Source organism: Martes martes, assembly GCF_963455335.1.
Source record: "Martes martes genome assembly, chromosome: 2".
Lineage (NCBI taxonomy): Eukaryota > Metazoa > Chordata > Mammalia > Carnivora > Mustelidae > Martes > Martes martes.
This window is the reverse complement of record NC_137889.1, coordinates 61246611-61264152: the sequence shown is the minus strand read 5'-3', so window position 1 is coordinate 61264152 and position 17542 is coordinate 61246611. Positions and strand designations below refer to the sequence as shown.

General features: G+C 39.9%; 1 protein-coding gene across 1 annotated transcript in view; it reads left to right on the top strand.

Annotated features, from left to right (window-relative positions):
• FREM3 (FRAS1 related extracellular matrix 3) overlaps positions 1-17542 on the top strand; it is a gene marked incomplete at both ends in the record, with an annotated part of 91409 nt that overhangs the window by 61936 nt on the left and 11931 nt on the right. The window contains 3 exons of the mRNA XM_080797362.1: positions 548-778; positions 3472-3597; positions 14087-14338. Coding sequence (XP_080653488.1) covers positions 548-778; positions 3472-3597; positions 14087-14338 — 609 coding nt within the window. The remainder of the gene's footprint in view (positions 1-547; positions 779-3471; positions 3598-14086; positions 14339-17542) is intronic.

Genomic DNA, 17542 nt, shown 5'->3' with positions numbered 1-17542 from the left:
ATTCAAGCCACCGTGAGTAAAGATCCACATGAGAAAAAAATTAATTTTGTTAATTAAAACTATTGAAATTACTAGATACAAAATAATCACCCCAAAAAATGTTTATGGAATACTGATTCCATGCCAAGCACTGTTGTGATCACCAGGAGTGCATCAGTGAACAAAACAGCTGAAGATCTCCACCTCCATACAGTGCCCATTCTAGTGACTTCTCTGGAAGCTGGAATGGTTTCATACTCATCTCTGAATCCTGAGCACCTGGTAGAATTTGGCATATCAGATGCCCTCAGTAAATATTTATAAAAATAAGTTAATGACTGTTCTCTGTTCCCTCATGTCTCTCCTCCTTTCCTGCTTCCCTCTCACTTCCCTCCACTTTTGCTTATATACACTCTTAGCCAATAAGCATAGTTTAGAAATGTCTCTTGGGAACATTAAAAGAAGTACCTTCCATGTTGCCTGTTTTTCATCCGCAAAAGAATCCATTTTGAAAGAATCTTTCTTCAGTCACTTGGCTTTACATTCATAATTTCCCACTTTTTTTTAGGCATTGAAACCAAAGATGAAACTGCAAAAGAAGATAAAGATTTTAAAGGAAAGTCTCAGAAACAGGTCCATTTCAATCCTGGACAGACTACTGCCACATGGAGGGTGAGAATTATATCTGACCATGAATACGAGGCTTCAGAGACCTTCCAGATCATTCTGTTGAACCCTGTCATGGCTGCACTGGAGTTTCCAGAACTGGCAACTGTTGAAATTGTCGACCCTGGGGATGGTATGTGGTTCCTGCTGATGTGATTTATTAACCAGTACATGTTCCTGCATCCATTTCAGGCATTCATACCTCCCTCAGGCTCCATAAGCCACGGAACACGTTCATACCATTTAGGTTTTAAAGTTAAGTGATCACTTTAAGGCAGTAATTTTTCTTTTGCGTTTAGGGTTTTTGAAAAGGAATCTAGGAGATTGAAATAGACGTGACTTCATAAGCATTCCTTTAAAATATGCACAAGCCTTCATAGTTTGCTCTCTACACACACAGTATGGGGCCGCTTTGCCCCCAGAGCCTCAAGACTCCTTCCAGGCCCACTATCTTCCCACCATTTTCAGGGAGCACCTCACAGATCAGGGAGGGACTTTAGATATTCCTTGTCCTAAATGTGGCTGCTGGGCACCAGTCAACTTGTTGGCTTTACCACACGTTCCACAAAGTTCTGTTAGAGTTGTGCATCATATTCTTGAATTCACAGACACATTTGATTCATTTATTCATTCACTGGTATAGCAAATATCTCCCAAGATAAATTAAACAGGGAAAAAAGTTTTAACTAGTAATTGTACCATTGGCTGCCCCTTTTCCTGAAAGGAGAAGAATACTACCTTAAGGAAGGTTTTAGTATTCATCTTTGAATTTTAATTAGACACATTGATTGTTGTAATAGTTGAAAGAATTCAGGCATCCCCTAGAATTACATGACTTACTACCAGAGCATAAGTCTTATTTAAATTTGCAAGAATGCATGGAGAGTCCTCTGTATTTGTATGTTGAAACTGCATTACAGAGGACAATGGTATAATAGAATTTCTACAACAGGATCAGAAAGCTTTCCATGGACCAAATAAATGTAGAAACTGTTTCAAATATCTTCCTTCCTTTGAATATCATAATTTATACTAGCATATTAAACTTTCTAAGAAACTCTCCTACAAAGAAACCTGTTTAACTTTGTTTAATCAGTTTTCCCAAACTAGACCATAGACTTTTTTAAAATTTAGTGTCCCCGAGGAGTATCCTATAGTTTCTTATAGTCTCTTACTGTCTCTTATAGTTTTTTCTAAATACAATTTGGGAAATACCGTTCTATATACTTCGGTTTTTGGCAGACAAAAGTACAAAATGTTGCCCCATTATCCAATGAACAAGGTATCTTATCAGTTTTGTTGATAACAACACTTAGACACACGACTCAATTAGGAAAGCCCAATGTTAGGATACACGGCTAATGCAGTCAAGAGTTCAGAGGTAAGAACGTGGGGAAATCACCATAGTCCTAAGCAGTTAAGCTTCCTGGAGGAGGGAGGATTTGAGCTGAGTCTTAAAGAATGAATGGGATTTGGATTCATAGATGAAAGAGCAGACTTTTCAAAGTGGGAAAATAGAGAACATGTCTGAACAACTCAGTATTAATGTATTTTTCCAGTTTTTTAACATGATACTAATAATTTTAACTTACTTTTAGCTTCTTCAAAAGATGTCAAGACAGTAGACTACTGTAGAAGGGTAAAATGGCAGAAAGAAAATTATCACTGGTCTTTTCCTCTGTAAATCAATATCACTATTTTCTTAGAGGTAGATACCAGTATCTGTTGAAACTAATTTAGGCAGCAAAATAAAGAAGAAAAAAATTAACCCATGATAACTAGACAATTAAACATCAAATTCTGGATTATAACTTAATAATAGCTCCAAAAGAAGAAACGATGTCTATTACAATATTTTTCCTTCTTGCTCCCAAGGGGAAGAATCTATGTATATATATATATATATATATATAAAGAAGGAAAGAACTGAAGAAGTTAAATGTGGTTTGATCTATTGTCCACTTCACTCTGGGAGTAGGAACAACCCACTTTAAATTTCTATTTTTTTAAACAAACCCATATATTTAATTGCACAATGCATGCTTAATGAATAGCCTTGGCAAATGTTGAAAAACCCAAAGGAAAATACCACACATAATTCAATCAACAAGAGATAACCAATATTCATATTCATATTTCAGTGAATGTTCTGATGATGTGAATACATGCAGAAATATACACACGTGTGCGTACATACAGACCCACACACACAGCTCAGTAGATCCCAATGGGAATGTTATTTTAAAAATTAAAGGTAGGAGTATGTTAACTATACCAGAACTAAAATAAAAAGCTTAATAAGAAAATTAAGAGAAAACCAGTAACTTATTTTTCTCAAAATATTAATTGGCCAGTGTCTTCCACACGATATCAGTACAATAAGTGTTGAATAAAATGTTTGTTGAATAAAGCAGGAAAAAAAATTTTTTTCTGCATGAATTAATTAGATTACCTGACAGTTAAAAGCATCAAAAAAATGTATATATAAGCAGTAAAAGTAAAGCAAGAGTAGAAATGTGTGATCTCTAGAAGACTTTAAATTTGATTTAAAAAAAAAAAAAGACACAATTGTTGCAAGATTTTCCCTTCCATTTTAGTGCTAGCTTTCCTTTTTAACCTTTCAAAAGCCTCCCAAACCCAATTCCACTGCCTCTCTAGTTCCACTTAATATGAAACATTTTCTATCCCAACTACATCTCATATAGTTAATCATGTTTGAAAAATGTAGGGTCAAAGACTATGTACATTTCTACTCAGTTTAAAATATCACCAGTATCACCAGTCCACTTGAAGTCTCGCTGAAGTATCTTCTACCATCTTTTCTAGAATCAACGGTTTATATTCCAGAGGCAGAATACAAAATAGAGGAGCATGTTGGAGAGCTTTTGATTCCAGTAAGACGGTCTGGGGATGCTAGCCAAGAACTAACGGTCATTTGCTCTACACATGAAGGTAGGAGGCTTTGCAGGGTGCTGACATCCAGGAATAAGATTCTGAGGCAGGACTGTGGGGCTGTGGGGAGTAGCTGGGTGGTAAGCCAAGCATGTGGAGAACAGAAGCCTGGATCAGCCCAGGTCCCTGCCCTGCTGCCTGACAACCTCACAACCATATGCAGGTGCCCTAATTCGGCCATAGCTGGTCTCTTGAACCAAGGGTAAAATTTCACTGGAAACTGGGACAAAAACATATGTTGTAACTACCTCATAAAGTTGTTCGAGGGTCAGATGAGACATTTTATGTGAAAATAGTTTGTATATGCTGGTGGAAAATATAAATAAGGGATTCTTATTTTTAATAGCCCTTATTGCACCTAAGAAATATGGTAAAATAGTCTGTATGTGCTACTCAGTCTCTTCTTCTCCTCCCTCTCAACCCCCAACAATGAAAAATGCCCCCTAATCCTGGGCCCAGGTGTCCTTATCCCTCAAAACAATGTCCTATTCTTTCTGACCTCTCCATTTCTATACAGTCAAAATTTAGCTGTCCTCTGTCCAGTCTGTCAAGGTTGTGTTTTTTTCACTCATTAGAACTAAGTAATAGACAAAAATGATGGACCTATAAGAAGACCACACAAATGAGAAGAAGAATAAACTATAAAAGTAAACTACATTTTTCTACACTCACACCAATATTTCACCTCCAACATCAGATGTGTGCAGGTTTTTCCCATACCAAGCAATTCTCCAGTTTCTGCACACACCAGCTGGGTGTCCTAAAATTCATTTCGGATGCCATCTACCTGGCGATAACACAGACCCTACAGGGTAAGGGCTCCATCCCACCAGACCACCTATCCCAAGTTTAGTTGTCACTGTGTTTCTGACCTACTGGAGGTTCCCACTACCCTTGTTTGGGTTTGATAATTTTCTAGAACAGCCTACAAAACTTAGGAAACCATTTACTTACTAGATTACAGATTTGTTGTAAAGGAGACAACTCAGGAACCACCAGATGGAAGAAATGGATAGGCAAGGTTATGTGGAAAGGGGCACAGAGCTCCCTTGTCCTCTCTGGGCGCATCCCCTTCCCAGCACCTAGAGGTGTTCAGCAACCCGCAAGCTTTCTGAACCCCTTTGGTTAGGCTTTTTTTTCTGGAGACTTCATTACATAGGCATGGTTGATTAAATTATTGGCCATTGGTGATTAAATCATCCCCCAACTCCCCTCCCGTCCCTAGGCCTTGGGGGTGGGGCTGAAAATCCTAACCCTGTAATCACTGGTTGGTTTCCCCAGCAACCAGTGTCCCACCCCCAATGCTATCTAGGAGCTCCCACCACCACTCATCTCATTAGCATGCAAAAAGACACATCACTCCAAAGAATCTAGGGTATAAGGAGCTTGTGTGCCAGGAAACAGGGACAGAAACCAAATATATATATTACTTATGTCCCAGGCTAATTTATTCAGAGCTCACTATAGCTATGGGGTCAGCCACCATCACTTGCATTTGGCAGAGACTCAAAGGCAGGCAGAGGAGTGCACAGCTTCATAATGGAAAAAAGGGAAGGCATCCCTTGATTGGAGGCTGTTGGCTTAAGGAAGCTGGAGGCCTACATGTTTGATTAGAGAAGTATGTTTGGCTTTCTCTGGTTGGTCCTAAATTGGAAGCCAGGGCAAAAATTAGAGAAGCTGGCGGTTACTAAGTCCTGACCATTTGTAGCCAAATGTCACAAGAGGTAGTGGTTTCACATCATAGACAGGTGGCTGCAGAGGGTGGGTCAGATTTCTGTTTTTATATATAGCCTGACCACGCCCCATTCATTTGTGCAATCTCTCCAAATCTATGCTCACACTTGCTAAACATCCAACAATTCAGGGCACAGCCCCCACAATTGAGAATCATCTACCCAATCTGTTAATAGTGCCAAGGTTGAGGAAAAGAATGAGAATAAATTCTCCTCTGCCCTGAGGACAAGGAATTTGGCAGTAAGCAGGTAATTCATTTCGAGATTTTTTCAAAGCCAACTACAACGACAAGACATCTTCAAGATCTTCACATTTGCTTTTGGCTTTATATCCAGAGATAAACGGCCCAGTTCATTAAAGCCTGTTCCTCTAACTAAGACTCCCCTCTTGAAGCCATCAAACACTGCCAGCTATGTGTAACTTACATTTTAACTTGATGTTACCCTGCACAGGAAGTGAAAAGCAAGGAGAAGAAATTACAAGGTGAGGCAGTCCTTGAAGTCTTCTTTGCCAGGTGATCCCTGGGAGGACATGCTTTACTCTCTCTTCCAACTCCAGTCTGGGCTCTATTTCAAGTCTTAGAATGAATGAGGAGCTGGGCATGCGGGGAAGGGGCTGCAGCTGGGCAGAGACCTGTGCTCATCCTCTGCTCTAGGCTTCCAGCTGGGCTTCTTCTGATACCAGTGGCATATTCTCTCTGCTCATACTCATACTGTCTGGAAGACAAGGGTTCTAGAGTTTCCCAGATGTGAATGGGACAAATGAGGAGGTAAATAGCCCAACTTGGAAGATCAGTTGCAATTGCTAAACTGGAAAGGACTACCAAGGTCTGCCCACCCCTCTACTTCTGGAAAGAGCTGCATTGTAGAAAGATCAGCAGAACAAACTAGGAAGTTCAGAAGGTTTGGCAATGAGTCATTTAGAATAAAGGGATGCGTCCAGTCCACGTGGGAGAAGCTACACCCAGATCTAACTTCCCATAGAACTCCTCAGTGGGACCCAACTTCCCATAAGGTCTCTAGGTTCAAGACGGATATTCCCAGAAAACTCCCTACTTAGCTGGGACACACAATTCAGATTGCTCAGTACCCGAGTCTTGACCCACACAAAAGAGAGTTCTCATGATTTCAGTAAAAAATAAAAAAATAAAAATAAGTATAAAAAGTATAACAGGGCCGGGGTCTTTCCCTGAAGTACAAAGCCATGGTGTTCATGGTCACACCAATTCTGGCACACCTCTCTGGAATCACAGGAAACAGAGAACTTGTAAATTTTGTATGCACATTTGAGTGCCATTGTGGTATTTATCCTCACCTAATCCCCACAGATGCTAAAAAATCTCAGAGAAAAAGAGTTTAATTTGGTTATTTAAAGATTTATTTGTTTTTTAGAGAGAGAGAGAGCATGGGGGAAGAGGCAGAAGGAGAGGGAGAGTCTTTTTTTTCTTATAATTTTTTTTTATTTTTTTATGAACATATAATGTATTATTAGCCCCAGGGGTATAGGTCTGTGAATCGCCAGGCTTACACACTTTACAGCAATCACCATAGCACATACCCTCCCCAATGTCCATACCCCACCACCCTCTCCCTCCCCTCCTCCCCCCAGCAACCCTTAGTTTGTTTTGTGAGATTAAGAGTTTCTTATGGTTTGTCTCCCTCCCCATTCCATCTTGTTTCATTTATTCTTTTCCTACCCCCCCAAAACCCCCACATTGCATCTCCACTTCCTCATATCAGGGAGATCATATGATAGTTGTCTTTCTCCGACTGACTTATTTCGCTCAGCATAATACCCTCTAGTTCCATCCATGTCGTCACAAATGGCAAGATTTTATTTCTTTTGATGGCTGCATAGTATTCCATTGTGTATATATACCACCTCTTCTTTATCCATTCATCTGTTGATGGACATCTAGATTCTTCCCATAGTTTGGCTATTGTGGACATTGCTGCTATAAACATTTGGGTGCACATGCCCCTTCAGATCACTACGTTTGTATCTTTTTTTTTTTTTTTAAGATTTTATTTATTTATTTGACAGAGAGAGGTCACAAGTAGGCAGAGAGGCAGGCAGAGAGAAAGAGAGGGAAGCAGGCTCCCCGCTGAGCGGAAAGCCCGATGCGGGACTCAATCCCAGGACCCTGAGATCATGACCTGAGCTGAAGGCAGCGGCTTAACCCACTGAGCCACCCAGGCGCCCCACTACATTTGTATCTTTAGGGTAAATACCCAGTAGTGCAATTGCTGGGTCATAGGGTAGCTCTATTTTCAACTTTTTGAGGAACCTCCATGCTGTTTTCCAGAGTGGTTGCACCAGTTGGCATTCCCACCAACAGTGTAGGAGGGTTCCCCTTTCTCCACATCCTCACCAGCATCTGTCATTTCCTGACTTGTTTATTTTAGCCATTCTGACTGGTGTGAGGTGGTATCTCATTGTGGTTTTGATTTGTATTTCCCTGATGCCAAGTGATGTGGAGCACTTTTTCATGTGTCTGTTGGCCATCTGGATGTCTTCTTTGCAGAAATGTCTGTTCATGTCCTCTGCCCATTTCTTGATTGGATTATTTGTTCTTTGGGTGTTGAGTTTGATAAGCTCTTTATAGATTTGGACACTAGCCCCTTATCTGATATGTCATTTACAAATATCTTCTCCCATTCTGTCAGTCGTCTTTTGGTTTTGTTAACTGTTTCCTTTGCTGTGCAAAAGCTTTTGATCTTGATGAAGTCCCAATAGTTCATTTTTGCCCTTGCTTCCCTTGCCCTTGGTGATATTCCTAGGAAGAAGTTGCTGCAGCTGAGGTCGAAGAGGTTGCTGCCTGTGTTCTCCTCAAGGATTTTGATGGGTTCCTTGGGGGAGAGAGTCTTAAGCAGACTCCTCACTGTCTTAAGCAGACTCCTCACTGAGTGCAGAGCCCAATCTGGGGCTCGATCTCCACAACCCCAAGACCATGATCTGAGCCAAAACCAGGAGCCTGACACTTAACCAACTGTACCACACAGGCACCCCTTAATTTGGTTATTTAAACTTTTATGGAATTTTTATTAAAAATTAGTCTTCACCAATTCTTATTTTCATGAGTAAATTAAGCATAAACTGTAGGAACAGTTGAATGGAAAGCAAATGCATGCTTTTTAACTTAGTAGTAATTTACAAATACCAAATGCATATGACACCTACTGCTAGATAAAGGGAGTGACTCATTTTATGTTGTGCTTTGATGGGGATGTCAAGGTCCCACCATTAAAGTTTCAGTCTGCTATGGAATTGCCTGTCCTTGCTACCTGTCTGTAAGGTCCATCATCAGTATTCTGGAACAATGATATAAGAGCATTGTATTTAAAAAAAAAAAAATTGTTTGGGAGAAGAAAAGCTGGAGGGATTAACTCCCTCCATGATGGAGAACTATAACTCTCTAGTGAAATGTTTTAAGCTCAAGGATACCTTGGGAACAATGTGTGCAAATCAGTTCTTGGCCCTGTTTTATTCTTAAGATAGATGTCATTTATCTTTTTTTTTTTCTCAATAGTCACTTCCTTGTTAGGAAACTGCTCTTACTGGGAAAAAAAAAAAAAAAAAAAAAACAGCCAATGAAGAGCAAACCACAGAACCTAAAACCAACAATCCAAGAATGGTGTCGAATCATCCCGCGGTTTTGGTCGGCCCCAAGTCAAATAGTTTGAGGTTTTTAAATGATTGACTTTATCCATTTGCAAAGGACCGTGTGGTGAACCACAGACCATGGTCCAGCCCACTTATCTGATTGGGCTTTTTCGCTGGGTCATGTTAAGGAAGAGATAGAAAGCACATGATTCTGAGCAGGTTCCAAGCACATCCAAACAGAGGACTTTCTCCTTTTCTTTTCTTTCTTTTTTTTTTTTTTTTCTTGAAAAAAAAAAAAATTCTGTGTCTATTTATTTGGTTATAAGAGTGTTCATAGGTTATAGAAGCTACATCTTGGATCAACTAAAAGGTTCCTGACTGGAGGCTTGCTGAGGGCAAACTCCTTCAGTTTTTATTTCAACCTCAGTCTTGCAATTCTAGACTGACTGTTATTTTCTCCCAGCATTTTGAATTGTCAGTGTCTTCCGGCTTCCACTGTTGTTGTTAAAAAGGCTGCCCATGGTTTAAAGTCATCTTTGCAGTGATCTGTCTTTTCTATGCGTTGAAGATCTTCTCACATTTATTTGACTGAGTCTGTGAAAGATCTGAGGGCTTTACTTGAGGAGGCTTTCCTCCAAGGAGGATTTGTGTTGCTTCCTCCAGGATTTAAGAGCAGTGCTGACCCAGAAACACTCCTGCTCCCCTCCATCCCCAGGTTTAACTGCAGTTTCGTATTCTGAGACCCTATGGAACCTCGGGCCAGGGCGCAGCGCCCCCTTCAGGGCTGATGCTATACTTGCTCTCACGACCCCACCGCTTTTACGTGGAATTCCCTTCTCTAGCTTTATGACATTTGGGGTTTAGGGGTTTTAGGATATTGTTTTTGTTTTATTCTGGCCCTTGGTGATTTTCTTTACTCCTCTGAGCACAGAAAAGCCAGAATAACATTTCTTCTGCATGTTTTGTGCTGGGAGAGCTTCCCAGAGTACCTAATCAGCCACAGTACTGGGAACAGTCCCAATAACTCTTTCAGACAGCGCTCCCATGCAGCTCCAGCTCAGCGTTCCCCACACTTCCTTTCTCTCCACTTGCTCCCCCGACCTGTCCCAGTCACAGACCCTCCCGGCCATGACATGGACTGTGCCTGGGGCTTCTGACAATGACCTGTCCAACCAGGAGTTAAATGCTGCGTTTTTAAAGAAGGTGATTTCCTGTCTTGCTGCCTTATTAAAAATCTATACTAAAGGGAATCTGTATGTTGAAAAGAATGTATAATTAAGTAATATAATAACTAAAGATAATGTGGAGAAGTAAAAATGCTCCTTCAGGAGATGGATCTTTGACTCACAGATAAGTCTCCAGGGTGTTCTCTGCCTCAATTTTCTCATTGATAAAATGCCCTCGCCTCTCCCTCGATTTTCTCATTGATAAAATTAAAGTTATCAAATACCATAATATAGTGATTCCATTGCCCTTTAGTATAGTTTCTTGAGAGGGCTTTCTCTGACTTTAAGTATGATCTATGATCTTTATAAAGTAAATGTACTATGTGGCCACAGAAACTGAGCCATATTTGCTCTCTGTAAAGAAACAATTGGTTTTTTTTTTAAATAACTTCATAGATTCTCAGACTCCCAGTAACAGAGTCGGAGATGGGCTTGGATCGGGTAAAATCTATGCCATCATCATTAAGGATGCAGTGGCATGCTGGATCCCTCTAGAAATTGAGGGTAAGAGTCAGTTGCATATGTCGTCATCCCAATTCTAGGTTCTGATTTCACACTGATATTTACATGGCAAAAATCGACAAAGGCTACAAATCAGGGCTTTTTGGTATTTTGTTTATTTGGAGAGCCAGTTGTTAGACATTACCAGCAAACCTTCTCGCTGGTGGGCAAAAGGGAGAAGGTAGTTCTTAGGTTAGTATGAAATGAATCCTCAGATCTAACCTTAATTTTGGAGACCTAAACAGTACTCACAAGACAGTCCATCCTGCCTCATTAATCTACCTTTGAAAGCAACAAGATACCTATTATATGAGAGCCTTCTCTGCTGTTCACTGCAAAAATGCTATAGAACAACCCCTGACTGGTGGCCCTGTAAGACTTGAGGCCCAGTTGCTAAAGCGTCTTTTTGAAAATAACCAGGAACACCATTCCTACTCCTTGGACATGCTTTGCTATTACATAAGAGATACGTACAGACCCTTGCCAAGGACTTGTTCTTATACCTCAGGTTATAGTTAATGTTTTCAGAACAGAATTTTCTCTCCGAATTCCTGGGAATTCTTAACTTGCTACCAATAAAACAGTGCTTTTGATTTAAATTGAAATGAATACCAGTAGTCTCTGTTCTTGACAACTACATATCAGTGATCATTGGTTTTCCAAAGTAAAAGAGTTCCAGAATCCTAGGAAGACTGGGCCATTTAAATAAACTGAATTTTTTATTAAATGAGAGGTAATTAGACTCTTTTCTATCAACACTCGTGTTTTAAAAAATTTTGCTGGGGGGCCTGGGTGGCTCAGTCAGTTAAGCAGCAGACCCTTGATTTCGGCTCAGCTCATGATCTCAGGGCCCTGGAATCAAGCCCCAGGAGTCTGCTTGAGGTTCTCTCTCTCTCTCCCTCTGCCCCTGCGCCCACATACACACACACACTCTCTCCCTTTCCAAGAATAAATAAATAAATCTTTTTTCAAAAACTTGCTAAAAAATGCTAAAATGTATTGTTTTACTTTTTGTTTTAGTAGAGCTCCACAGCCAAATGATTTTCAATAAGAATTATATTTCAGTCTTTCACTGAAGCCAGAAAGCTACCTATTTAAATGACTGTCTCTTTCACCAAGTGGATCAATCAGCTGAAAAAAATTGAACAGAAAAGGGGAAAATCCCACTCACTTTTGTTTTATGAACTATGATAAATCATTATTTGACCATTCACTAGATAAAATATATTGCAAAAGAGATTTAATAAAGATAGTTGCTCTTTAGTAAAGATAACATTAGATACTCACTATGCAAGTTCAGTGTGTATCTGCTTTTTTATTTATCCTGAGGAGCAAAATGTGCAGTTTCTGATAAAATGGTTTTCTCACATCGGCTGTCATATCAACATTCTGCACACCAGATGACTAGGGGAAAGAAAAAAGTGTACTCTCATGTATCATCCCTTCTAAACTTTGCACTCTTAGAAAAGCATCCCAAAGGTTGTTTGTCATCTAATCAAATTATTGTAAGACTTTATGTCCTTTTTCCCATTTTTTATGTATATTCTGAAGCATAAAAAGTCTCCCCAACAGGATGTCATCGTGTCCTGCAAGGATCCTGTCTTGGAGCCTCGTGTCCTGTGAGCATCCTGTCTTGGAGCCACTTACCTCTCCGTTTAACTGGGAAATGCTTCTCTCTAGTCCTTGTTGATGGCCTTCCTCTGACATCCTAAGGACTAGCTTCTCCTTCCTGACTTGGCTCAGAGAGCTTTTCAATGCACAGTTTTCGCAGGACCGAAGCAGGAGGGAACGTCATGAAGGAATAAATGTCAAAACACGGGCTGGCACTGGGACTTGGCTAGCTTCCCCCCGCCAGAGCTATCCACGTCTAGCAGTTCCTGCCCTCTGCCTTTGTAAACAAGTTTTCTTCTCATCAGTCCCTCTGACTCTAACCTTTTTTTAGGTTCCCAGAATAACCAAACCATCCATTTGTTACTACCTGATAATTCTAAAATTTGTTCTATTGAAAAGTCATCCTGAAACATTTTGTGAGTTAGTGTCCCTCTCAGCAAAACCTAGAAAGTCAATTTGGAAAACATTTTCATTTTTTAACAAGTTGTATGTAGACATGCATGTAGATATCAACTTGTATTTATATTGACTCCCATTAGCGAGAAGACAGTGGACATTGGTGTTAGCCCTCGTGTATGCATATACCACAGCTACAAGAAAAAGAGACCCTTGCAAGACTAGAGTGTCGGTTCAGAGGTTCACTGCTGTATCCCCACTGCTTCTCAATAAGAGAAGTGTGGTGGGAAATATTTAGGCTTTTCAAAAATTGCTTATTTAATAAACTGAGTTATTTTACAACAGTCTTTGTTCTACCTCAGTCTGGTCTGCCTAAATCATTTAGGTTACTGTGACTACTTTCTATCTTTCAGCTCTCAATCTGTGTGTTGCTATTTTTTTCATACTGAAAAAAAAAATGCACTGACTTGAACTCTTAGGTTCAAGGTGGGGATTATAAGATGGTACAGTTACCATGGAAGACAGTACAGAAGTTGCTCAAAAAATTAAAAATAGAACTGCTACATGGTCCAGCAATCCCATTTCTGGGTATATATCCAAAGAAGTTAAAAGCAAAGTTGAAGAGATATTTGCACACCCTTATTTGTAGCAACATTCATTCACAATAACCAAGGTGAAGCAACCCAAGTATTCGTGGACAAATGGATGGATAGACAAAATGTGGCTTATACACACAATGGAATACTAACCAGCCTTAAAAAAAAAAAAAAAAAAAAAAAAGGAAGAAAATCCCATCACATGCTACTACATGGATGAAGCTTGAGGACACTGTGCTCAATGAAAAAGCCGGTCACCAAAAAAAACTTAATTTAAAAAAAAATTCCACTAACATGAGGTAGCTAGAGTTGACAAATTCATGGTGATTGCCAGAAACTGGGAGTGGGGTGGGGAGAAGGAAATGGAAATTTGTTATGATTTAATGAGCATATAGTTTCCATTTTGCAGCTCTGCCACTGTGGGAAGGGTCTGCACCATGACCACCTCATGGTTCTCTGGTCCTCGTCTCTCCACACTTCAGTGTTGCAATCTGTAACATGAACAAATTGAGACAAACCAGGCCTAGTATTTTACGATCCTTCAGTTTATTTAGCCCCTAATCCAAACAGACCTTATTCAATACATACCCTGTTTAGAGACCACTAACTGTGGATCATGTCAAAATACCAGGGTTGGTTCTGAAAGCTTTCTAATTACAATATTAATATCTGTGACTGTCAGAGATAGTTGTGATTTATAAGTCATACAACATTGTGCTCAATGCTATTACCTCAAAACAGTTTGAAGAACCAGTGGGGAACAGGTTTACTACTTAATTCCATTTCTTCTCACCTTCTCTGTTCCATCTCATGTTCCTATAGGTTCTGCCACAGGCTCCATTCCTTCCACAGCGTTATCTTTCTCCGACTACATCTCTCGTCCAGAAGGCCACACCAGCATCATCCACTTTGACAAGGATGAGGTTGAGAAGAGCTGCCGGGTCTTGATCATCGATGACTCCCTCTATGAACAGGAAGAATTCTTTAGCGTTTCACTGAGCCTGCCGATGGGAGGGCGACTGGGAGCCCAGTTCCCCACCACCAAGGTAGTTATCCTAGCTGGTGGTGGTGATGGTAAGTCCATTTCCTGCTTTCAACTCTTGGCAATAACTGTCTTCTTCTTACACTGTCCTTCAACAGTTGAGAGACAAATCTCACTTAAATTATCTATTAAAGGAATATTGGGTGTTCCTCTTTCTTCAAAAGCTGTGAATGGCTTGTCAAATAAGTAGATATCACCAACACCAAAAATAAAATAGCAGTTCAGGGAGAAAATATCTGTGTATAACTTTACTAGAAAAAGAAAAATAGCCTAGAAAATGACCTAAGACTTGAAAAGAAGCCAAGAAGAGGACCAAAGTTTAGTGTCTGGTTCCCCAAACAGGACTGCCCACAGGGACCCTCATCTTAGTAGCACAAGGGAGGGGGCATTTGCTCACAGCAGGAGGTACGTGAGTCTTCAGATGGTACAAGGGTCCCATGGAGCACCCATGTGTAGGCATCCAGACTTCTCTTCCTACCCCTATGTGCCAGGGAATTTGGCTCCAATTCCTAGGGAGCCCAGCTGAAATTCAGCCAGAAAAGGAGGGGGGGTGCTCCTCACACCTCAACACCAACCCCATGCCCCAGATGTGGTAAGAAGTAACAAGCCCAGTATGATTTTCCTAGGTCTCTATTGCCCTTTTTACCAGAAGCACTTTCAAAAGAGAAAATGTAGGTCAAGCCAGAGGCAGGATCAGACTAGTTTATTACTATCTCAGACTGCTTCATCTCTCAAACATGCCTCCATCAGGATTGGAGTGGCCATGAGGTGCCATGTTCAGATCTAGGCAAGATTAAACTGGCTGCTACCTCAGATCCAAATTAGGGTGACTGCTTTATGGCTACGCACAGAGCTTCTGTAAAACCGAGAGCTGAGCCAGGGGACAAACGGAGTTGGGGCTGGAGAGTGCACACACCCTAGCTGGTAGGGTAGATGTGCTCTGTGTTCTGGGTGACATGATGCTTTTCTAGCCACCAGAGAATGAAGGAAGATATGAGTGTGATTAAAGGTTATTTTTTTTATTTGTTTGGTCTCTTAAGTGGGTTTATTTGTTGATGTTGTATCCTATGGACAAAATCTCAGAGTTGTACAATAGACTAATTTGGCTCCATTAAACGGATAAAAAATCATCATGAACTAAGGTCCATTCCAAAACATATTTTCACAAGTATCAAGGGCTAAGGATAAGTATAGACCCTGAGGCCTAGGATTCCTTCATTTTGTACTTTTCTTTTCAAAAATTTCTCCATTAGAATTAAGAGAATGATTGTTTTTCTTCAAATGTATGAATTTTCACTGTATGGAAATTTAGAATCTGTATTATCTTCTCTGCTAAACCAAAAAGTTATTAGGAAGTGTCTGCTAAGAATACCAATATTGATTATCCAATTTTTCTGGAAAGAGAAATGTTATTCACAGTCTTAGATGTAAATTATCTCTTGTCATCCCATAGAAGAAAAGGAAAACCTGAGTAAATTTAACTAGTTGAGACTCCTGAAAAATCCAGTACTTCGAGTCTATTTGATAAATACGAAGGGCAGTCTGAAAGGAAAGAATGATGATATGGTGTTATGTGGTTTTTGAAGCTCAAATGAAAGATTAGATTCTTCTTAATATCAGGGTTATGATTATGGTTAGAGCTAGAGCACCTAATTCTTACTGAGAACGAGGGGAAATTTGCTGGCCTGAGTTCCAGAGACTGAGAAGTTCAGGGCAAAACACGAAGAGAAAGAGAAGGACTTCTTAGATTATTCTACATACTTTTTTTTCCTTAGTAGCTCTTTCCTTTTCCAACCAATTCTCAGTTTTCTCTAGTGAGAAGGATTTCACATGAAAAGATGGAAATCTATGAAAATAAAGCTTCAAATTTCTTTTCCCTTCACTATGACACCTCTCTCTATTGCCAGAAAGGTGATGTCAGTACAATCCGAGTTTTCTTTGCTGGACCTAGTTATTGTTCCAAGTACACAAGGGGAAAAAAAAAAAAAAGGCAGGAGAAGAATGAAATAGAATCAGGAAGTGGAATGCCAAAGTGATGAAAGCTTGCACTGGGAGCTTAGAGACTTGGATCCTGAACCTGGGCACCACTAACAATCCAGGTGACCTTGGAGCTCTTGGACCCTCGAGCTCTCTGGGGCTCAGTTTCCCAAGTCATAGAAGAAGGAGGTTTAAATGGGTCATCTCTAGGCACCCTTCCCTCTCTAGAATTTGATGGTTCTTGAAGTCATTTTAAGATGAAGGTTTTAGTTAACTAATACTCCTATCAATAAAATGAAGTGTCCTGTAGAAGATTTGAGTATTTTTTAAATAAAATTTTGTCATGGCCTTAAAAACTTGTGTTAAAATTTTACTCCTAAAAATTCAGATAAAAAACAGAACTAATCACTGAACTTGAATGCTCTTGTGATTCAGGCTATCCATTTTGTCTTCTATTTCTCCAAGGCTTCCCCCAAATAGATAAATTCCTATTATTTGACTCATGATATTTTTTCCTACTTGGGTGCTAGGAGACCCCCAAAAGTAAAGCTGTATAGTTTTCCATGTTTTAACATTTTCCAAGCATATAATGAGTTACACTTTGATAAGGAAATACATTATAGTCTCACCCACATATTTAGGAAGACATATTTATTAAAAATCTTCCTGAAAAGCTAAAGCAAAATTAAAGAATAAGATTGACTTTTTTGATTTTTTGATTCTCTTTTTTCCCAACAAGAAGTATGTTTCTTTCAACCTCTTTACCTAACACTTTCTAAGACTTTATCAAAAAATCAGAGTGTGCCCTAAAACTACAAACACCAGAAATGGTCATAAATGATGAGACAAACAAGAAAATTCGCAGGTTTCAGCATGGACTACAACTTTGTTGGTGAGTTCAAAACTGAGTTTACTCTTGGAACTTGGACAGAGCTTCCTGACCCAAATGTCATTGTTTGTATGTACAGTAAGAAATGAATGGCTATCAAGGGGTTGGACATGCAAGCCCATTGGTCAGTGTGGTAGGTGGAATAATGGCCCCTAAATGAATCCATGTCCTAATCCCTATAATTCATTTGTATGTTACCTTACTTGGGAAAGACTGTAGATGGGATTAAATTGAGGATCCTGAGATGGATAGATTAGCCTGGATTATCCAAGTAGGCCCAATATAATCACAAAGGTCCTTATAAGAGAGAGGCAGGAGGATCAGTGAGAGAAAAATGTGGATAGATGGAACCACAGATATCAGGGCTTGC